Source organism: Rutidosis leptorrhynchoides, chromosome 7, assembly GCF_046630445.1.
Source record: "Rutidosis leptorrhynchoides isolate AG116_Rl617_1_P2 chromosome 7, CSIRO_AGI_Rlap_v1, whole genome shotgun sequence".
NCBI classification, from domain to species: Eukaryota; Viridiplantae; Streptophyta; class Magnoliopsida; order Asterales; family Asteraceae; genus Rutidosis; species Rutidosis leptorrhynchoides.
Window position 1 is genome coordinate 139,700,410 of NC_092339.1, and position 9,159 is coordinate 139,709,568.

Genomic DNA, 9,159 nt, shown 5'->3' on the forward strand with positions numbered 1-9,159 from the left:
GAGGTTCAAGTTCAACGACTGGATCATAATACAATGTAAAAATTGATAAAATACTCCAGAAACATTTCAGTAACCAACTCTTGATTCCCTTAAAATTAGTTACTGATTTCATCACAGTTAAACAGCAGTACAGTTGTATAGCCATGGTGAAGGAAGTATTATAAATCATAAGGTAACTAAAATGACATTATAGAAATATTCTAACATCACTGTTATTAAGCGTCATGTCATTGTTTTAGTAAAATTATCTTGCAAGTGAGTTTGTCAATGAAAATAAATTACAGAAGATAGTAATTCAGAATGGAACTTCTAATGATCATTTAAACAAAACAATATCATCCATTCATTAGTTCCATAACCATCCCTAACACCAAAACAGAAACATAAGTAAACCCTAAATTCGCAGAAAGAAAATATGCTATATGCCAATATTACAATAATCTCTAAACTGGAATTACATCAGCTGCACCATTTTCCCTTAAAATTCCTGAGAAGCGGAACCAATTTCACCCTTATCTTTACCAACCTTCTTCGGTAACAAAGTAGAATGAATATTAGGCAAAACACCCCCATTTGCAATAGTCACAGATCCCAACAATTTACTCAACTCTTCATCATTCCTTACAGCTAACTGTATATGCCTTGGAATTATCCTTGTCTTCTTGTTATCTCTTGCTGCATTTCCGGCCAATTCCAATACCTAAAATCCAAAATCAACAAATAAATCAGTACTTCATACAAACCCTAACCCTAATTGAAACTGTAAAAACATACAATAAATTTCAATTTACCTCAGCGGCGAGGTACTCAAGAACGGCGGCGAGGCACACCGGAGTTCCGCCTCCGACGCGTTGGGCGTACTTTCCGGCCTTGAGAAACCTAGCGATTCTGCCGACGGGGAATTGAAGACCGGCCTTTGAAGATCTGGATACGGATTTGCTAGATTTAGGTTTCCCTCTGCCACCTTTCTTCGCTTCAGCATCTGATTTGCCAGCCATTGTTCTTTTGAAATGATTGATAAACCCTAATTTGAAGAATTTGCGTTCGTTAAGAAATGATGTTTTCTGTTTATGAATTGGTCTGTTTTGGATTTATAGGGAAAGGTATTTGAATTTGATTGGTGTGTGAGGTTCACTAGAATTGCCAGCGTGGAACGAAGATTTGATTTTTGTATTTTTGCGGGAATGTTTTATACTGTATTTCAAGGACGCGCCTCCGGTCCAAATACTTTTAATTGCATTTGATATACTCCGTAATAAAAAAGTAATGAGTGTACGGATGGCGCCCGCGGGTAACGGGCACGGGTTCTATATACCCGCGACCCGCCCGTCGGGTTTGTTTTTTTGCACGTTGAGACCCGTTACCCGCCCACGGGTAAAAACTTTTCGCTCATGCCCGTGACCCGCGGTTACCCGTGACCCGCGGGTAACCCGCGGGTAATAATAATATACAACTTTTTATTAGAAAATCCAAATAATTTTATTAATTATAAAATCATATGTACAAGCTATATGCATAATGACGTGAAAATTAATTTTTTTACTCGTATATAATATTATATTTTCAATGATTATTCAAATACTAGTAAAATAGCTTTTAAATTTAATAATTGTAAGTATTAATTCGTAGGTAAACTAAAAAAAAGTCTCATGTATTCACGGGTCGGGTTTTACCCGCGACGAGTAGTATATACCCGCGATCCGCCCGCGACCCGTCGGCGGGTATAAATTTTTACCCGTACCCGTGCCCGCGGGTAAGGTTTAATGATTTTACCCGCCCATCGCGGATCGGGTACCCGCGGGTTACGGGTTTTTTCTCGCCCATTGCCATCCCTAAATGAGTGTTTTCTATTAACGTTTTAAAAACTAATTTAGTTGCATTTGTATTGAATTGTATGTGTTTATGACCTTAGAGATGTGCCTATTTATAGGCATACGTAATAACTAAAATAAGGAAACTAGAATCTTTTGGACAACAATTCAAAATTCCAAACTATGCTTTGGGAACAAGTCAAACACAAAGTTGTATGTAAGCTTCATTTGCCTTAGAGAACGCGTATTTCTTCTGCTTAGAGAACAAGTCAAAAACTTTTTGGAAAATCGTGTGTACTTTTAACAATTCAGATTAACGCGGCGGATAGTTAAAATAATAATCTTTTATTATTTTATGAACAAAATTTTACAAGATTAAATAATCACATATTTAATAAAACATGCACACGATTAAACCTTCCCATCGATCCAGTTACACCACTAATAATTGTCAAAATATGTAATTCACAAAGTGAGTAAACGATATATCTTTCTTGAAAAAACTGATTGAAGGAGAGAAACCTACGATCAAAAATATGACCATCTCTTAGGATAGTCCACACTACACTTCAAACGACCATCAATGGATGCTAGTCCAAAACCAAGCAACTCTTATTACAATAATCTAATTATTATAATAAAATAAATAATACTCCGTAATACTTCTAGGTTTCGTTTTGAAAAAGACCAAACAAGCAAACATGATTTTTGCTTTTTATTCTTATGCATGAACAAAAGAACTTGTTCTATTATATGTGTTATTCGTTAGAATGTAATCCAATAACAAGAATGAGTATTTATGATATTTGTTTCTCTAAATTCTTTAATAAAACAAAAACTCACGTCCATTTCACCTTTTTCAAAAGGAAGTATTTGTGGTGCTAAATGAAACCACATTTTCATTACTATCTCCAGACAACAATCAATATAAATATAATATTATATGTTAAAAGTTGATGGAAAAGATTTGGAAGATCATTTCCATATTTACAAAGATACGGAGTATATATTTGATCAATAATTCATATCAAATATTTTTAACTTGTTTTGTTATTTGAACAATATATATACATCATATATATATATATATATATATATATATATATATATATATATATATATATATATATATATATTTCATTTGACGTCTAGATGTATATATGTGTGACCCCGAAGGCTCAAATGAATTTAGCCATATAGTTGTATGTTGTACCTTGCACATTAATCCTACAGACTCCCACTTGTGCATTGTACAACACCAAGTAACTATACAAACAATGGTAAGCGTCTAGCAACACGTCATTGTCCCCAAATTCATATGAGGGTAGTTTCTCGAAACTGTTTATGGTAAGTTTTAAATGTCATTCGTCCTTTTGTTTCAGATACTTTAGTTAAATTTGAGATATTGATCATCGGTCAATCTCATTTGTTTAACAATTTTGTTTCTCGATCTTAGAACTGAATTAGATCACCAAATTAATTAAGTATCATCTTAATTACATCTGGGTGTGGTCACACAAATATCTTATTAATTCATCGAGGAGCTCAAAAAGTATCTAACTCCAAACATTTTAGAGGAACAAATCCTATATTGCATACACGTGTCTATCACGAGCTTTACATTATACCCAATAATGGCCTTTATAACAGCCTTATTCAGGACAGCGTTTAACCATATCAAAATACAATGTTACACTCATCAAGACGGGCGTGCATCTCAAGTCTAAGGACACAAAAACATAATCACTAAAAGATTTACTACTGACTACGATCCATGTAGTAACATCTCATGGTTGGGTCATTCCAATATTCATCATCAATGAATACATATGAATTTTGGTCTCAACAAGTTAACTATTCATCATCAATATAAAACTGCTTAATGTTCCAAAAATATCCAAATATTAAATTACAAATGAAAAAGATTAGCAGCATAACGAAGTCCAATACTACTAGCATGATCATCATGCTTGTTGTGCATCATGGGCTTCGTGAACGGGTCAGCCACATTATCATTTGTATGAACCTTTAAGAATACTAATATCATTCCTCTTAATGACTTAATGAATGTAGTCAAACTTTTAAAGAATGTGTCAGATACTTTTATGTACATGTGATTCTTTCAAAAGTATATTAATACTCGAACTATCACAGCACATATTATAGAAGATTAAATGTTGTGTACTACTCTGAGTATAACAACTAACTTCCTTATCCAGATAGCTTTCTGAGCAGCTTCTCAGTCAACAATGTATTCTGCTTTTGTTGTAGATTGTTCAATAGTGCTCTGCCTAGAGCTCTTCCAATCAACTGTCTTGCCCATCATGACAAAGAAACAACGTGACTGGATCGAGAATCATCTTGATCAGTTTGAAAACTATAATCAGTATAAAACTTAATACTTAACTCTTCTTCCAAACCACCGTAAATCAAGAACATATCATTAGTACTCTGCAAATACTAAAGAATATTCTTAACAACAATCCAATGTACTTCACCTGGATTATGTTGACAATGACTAGTCAAACTTAAAACTAACGAAACATCGAGTATAGTACATATCATGGCATACATAATGGATCATATAGCCGAAGCATATGTGATACATTTCATTTGTCTCATCTCATCTGCTGTGATATGACTTTTGAGACTTTCTCAAGGTTATGCCCTTTTGCATTGGCAAAGCTCCATGCTTGGAGTTTTGCCTGCTAAATCTCTGCAATATAATGTATGTACTTTGATTCAAACCATTAAGCCAATTGGATCTATTGTATAGATCCTCATTCCAATAATATAAGTAGCTTCATCAAGATCTTTCATGGCAAAACAATTTTCAAGCCAAGATTTGACATCTTGCAAAGTTGGAATGTCATTTCCAATAAGTAGTATGTCATCAACATACAAGATCAAGAAGATAACTTTGCTCCCACTAGCTCTAATGTAAACTCAGGGCTTATCTTGGTTTTGAGAAAAATTAAACACTTTGATTTTCTCATTAAACTTAAGATTCTAGCTCCTGGATGCTTGCTTTAATCCATAAATGGATTTTTAGAAGCTTGCATACTTTATTAGGATGCTTAGGATTCATAAACCCTTTTGGCTGAACCATATATACGTCCTCGCTTAAGTCGCCATTTAGGAAAGCGGTTTTGACATCCATTAGCCATATTTTATTATCATGAAAAGTAACCATGGCAATAAGTATCCTAATTGTTTTAAGGCTCGCGACTGGTGAAAAACTTTCATCATAACCTTTTGTCACCAATCGAGCTTTAAAAGTGTTTACATTACCGTCCATATCAGTCTTCCTTTGAAGACCCATTTTTTTTACCTCATTGTCTTACAATTGGGTAGAAGATCAATCAAACCTCATACTTTATTATCCTTCATGGACTGCATATTTGTATTCATAAAATCTAGTCATTTTTAGATTCAGGATCTGATATGGCCTCACGCAGCTAGAGGGTTCATCATAATCCCTTAGTTGAGGTTTATCTAAATTAATCAGATAATTAAACCTCATAAGCCGATGAGTTCTACTAGATCTATAAAGTGCAGGTGTAACACGTTCTGTCTCACTAACAGTGCGCTCAGTTTCAACGTGTGGATTGCTAGTGCTTACTGAATGTATGTTACTTTAAAGTACTGAATTTCTTCATGATCTACTTTACTCCCACTGACTTCTTGTAAGAGAAGATCTTTTTCCAGGAATTCAGCAGACCGAGCAGAAAACACGTTGTCTTCAGCTTGGTAGTAAAAGTAGTAACCCATTGTTTCCTTTATGTATCGTACAAAGTAACATTAGATAGTTTTGGGTTCTAATTTGTTTGAAGTGTCATGCTTCACGTACGCTTTACAACCCCAGACTTTCAGATAAGACAACTTGGGATTCTTCCCATGCCATAACTCATATGGTGTCTTTTCTACCTTCATAGTTGGAATCACATTGAGTATGCCTGCAACAGACTCTCATGCATATCCCTAAAAGATGGTAGTAGAGAAATCAGACTCATCATAAATCAAACTATATCAAGTAAAGTTTGATTCCTCTTACTCAGACACACCATCATGTTATGGTGTGTAAGGTAGAGTGAACTATGAGACAATCTCACAATTCTTTAGGTGGTCCAAAAAACTCTTGACTCATAAACTTACTTACTCCATCGGAGCGAAGTGCTTTAATGGTCTTTCCAAGCTGATTATCTACTTTATTTTGGAATACTTTTGAATGTTAAAATAGCTTTATGTTTATGTTTCAGCAAGTGAACATAATCATAGCTACTGTACTCATCATGATGATGTAATGAAGTAAAATTAACTAAATCTATACATTGTTCTTAAAGGGCTACATACAACAGTATGTATTAGTCCTAAAAGATCTTTAGCTCTTTTACCTAAATCGGAGAAAGAAGCATTTGTCATCTTTTCACATAAACATGACTCGCATACATCAAATGACTCAGAGTCAATTGATTCCAAAAGTCCATTAGATTGGAGTTTTGAAATGCATTGTTTATTTATATGACCAATATGACAATGTTATAGATAGGTCTTATTCAAGTCTTGCTTGAAGACTTTGGCAATGTAGGTATAAACAGAATTCTCATTTGAAATTACACTATGCATATGAATTTCAAAAATACCATCACGTGGATAGGTATTAAGATAAATATATTATCCTTAGAAACTGAAATACCTAAGTGTGTAAATGCAAGTTTAAAAACTAGCATCTTTCAAACTATGTCGCTCGCATTATTGAGAGCATAATGCTATTGTTCCAACAAAACAATAAGACCACTTAGAAAAGTAAGTTCAGAGGTACCAATAGCTTTAACAAAAGCTTGATCCCCCTTACCTACTTGCAAATCCAGTGTGTCTTTCTTCAGTCTATTACTTCTTCTCATTCCCTTCATATTGTTACAGGTGTGAAGGCCACAACCAGTTAACAAAGATCCGGGATTCACTAGAAGAAGTATATAACTGTATATGGAATATACCTGATTTGCTAGTCTCACAAGCGTTGCCTTTTCTCAGCTCAGATTGGAAGATAGGACAACTTCCTTCTCCAATTGCCAACCTTTCCACAATGGAAACATTCGGCATCTTTTGTTGGGCTTTCCATCTTGGAAGGTGGAATATTTTAGCAAATGATTTGTCATTTTCCTTCCACAAAGTATTCGGCTTATTCTTTTTCACCCTTCAATCCTATTTCTTCCTGATCATCGAACAACATTCGATAATCATTTTGCTGAGCAACAGCAAGTGCCACAACAGGAAGAAAGGATATGGGTTCTAAACTTTATTTGTAACATCCTCTATCGGGCCTAGTTGTAAGATTACTATTTTGCCCTTAAGTTTTTATTGCGTTATTATATGCTTTTATTTCTATTTAATATTTATTATTATTTAATGATGTGGTTAGGACCAGTTTGTGACAAGGGTCACAGAACAGGTTTGTTTATTTAATTTGGATTTCGTTTGGGTCTCCAAATGATGTACGAAAGATATCAGATAACTGATAAATACCCGTGTGTCACACAGTGTGGGAATTATCCACAATTAAGTGACTAGTCTGTGTTCTTTCTTTCCATTTCTAGACCCTTCTTCCCAAACACTCCCGTACCTTCACTTCCATTACCTACCAAACCCTAATCCTTGATTCTTGTTTTAGAGCTCAAATTGTTCATATCTATGTGTTCCTTGTGATTCACTGATTCTTTTAAGGTAAGAATCACAAGCTTCCATGCTTTAATCTTTGAGAAATTTAAGGTTTTGTGTTAGTTTTCATAAATGTGTAAATTTGTGTCAAAACAAGTGGTTTAAGTGTTGTTATGGTCAAATTGTTGTGGGTTTTGAGTCTAGAACAGGTAGTGAACAAGTTGTTGTCGATTTTGGTGTTTAAAACGAGCTCTAGATCGAGATTTGAGGATTTCATCGTGAAGTCCGTAGCCTGTGTTCAGTTTCTGATGAAGATGAACACACTCGGTCGACTGTCAGTCGACAGTCGACCGACTGAGGTAGTGGACCGACCGATTGACAGACAACCGACCGACTGTCGAGTGAACCGACCGACTGAGTTTGACTTTCGGCCGATTGTGTAAATACCAAATAAGTCAACCGACTGGGAAGGTCATGAAAGGACCTGTCCTAATCCATCCGGACGAAGTCACCAACATCTGGTTCCATTGCGATGATCGACTCCAAATAATATCCTTTAAATGAGTAAATGCACAGCGGATGATTTCTTTCATACCTGAGAATAAACATGCTTTAAAGTGTCAACCAAAAGGTTGGTGAGTTCATTAGTTTAACATAAATAATCATTTCATAATTCTAATAGACCACAAGGTTTAAATTTCCATTTCTCATAAACATACGTCCCATACATAGAGACAAAAATATCATTCATATGGATTGAACACCTGGTAACCGACATTCACAATATACATATTAGAATATTCCCATCATTCCGGGATCCTCCTTCGGACATGATATAAATTTTGAAGTACTAAAGCATCCGGTACTTTGGATGGGGCTTGTTGGGCCCGATAGATCTATCTTTAGAGTTCGCGTCAATTAGGGTTTCTGTTCCCTAATTCTTAGATTACCAGACTATATAGGGTGATATTCGATTTGATAATCCAACCATAGAATATAGTTTCGATCACTTGTGTCTATTTCGTAAAGCATTTATAAAAGCAGCGCATGTATTCTCAGTCCCAAAAATATATATTGCAAAAGTATTTAAAAAGGGAATAATGAAACTCACGCATATAAATATTGTAAAAACAGTTAATAAAGCATTTGCATGTATTCTCAGCCCAAAAATGTAATGAGTAAAAAGGGAGCAAATGAACTCACGCATGTAAATATGGTAAAACAGTTAATAAAGCATTTGCATGTATTCTCAGCCCAAAAATGTAAAGAGAGAAAAAGGTAAATGAAACTCACTATACTGTATTTTGTAGTAAAAATACATATGACAGCACTGAACAAGTGCAAGGTTGGCCTCGGATTCACGAACCTCATAGAAGTAGTCCTTAAAAAATACCCAAGTCCGAGTTTGAACCCGCGACGTCCCGCTAACCCGAAAACATCCATAACCATTCCTCCATTCTTGTTTTTCTATTGTATAATCATACTTAACTTTATTTAACCCATAATATTCTGTTTTCTCTATGTCTTCTCCTTCTTTTTCTAAAAAGAATGTCACAGCCCGGAATCGAACCCGAGATCTCTCACTTAACAAAGATCCCTAAACCATCGCTCTAACTATTTCTTCTTGTAACATCTCGCGCTTTTAATTATATAACTTATACTAACTATTATCATCTTTCTCATAAACTCA

The 9,159-nt window shown here is 34.8% G+C and overlaps 1 protein-coding gene across 1 annotated transcript; it reads right to left on the bottom strand.

Annotated features, from left to right (window-relative positions):
• Positions 1–478: 478 nt before the first annotated feature.
• On the bottom strand, positions 479–998 carry LOC139859639 (histone H2AX-like). Its single transcript, XM_071848418.1, has 2 exons — positions 792–998; positions 479–700 (listed from the first exon to the last, which is right to left on the bottom strand). The coding sequence occupies exons 1-2, from the start codon at positions 996–998 to the stop codon at positions 479–481; spliced, it is 429 nt and encodes a 142-aa protein (XP_071704519.1).
• Positions 999–9,159: the final 8,161 nt, after the last annotated feature.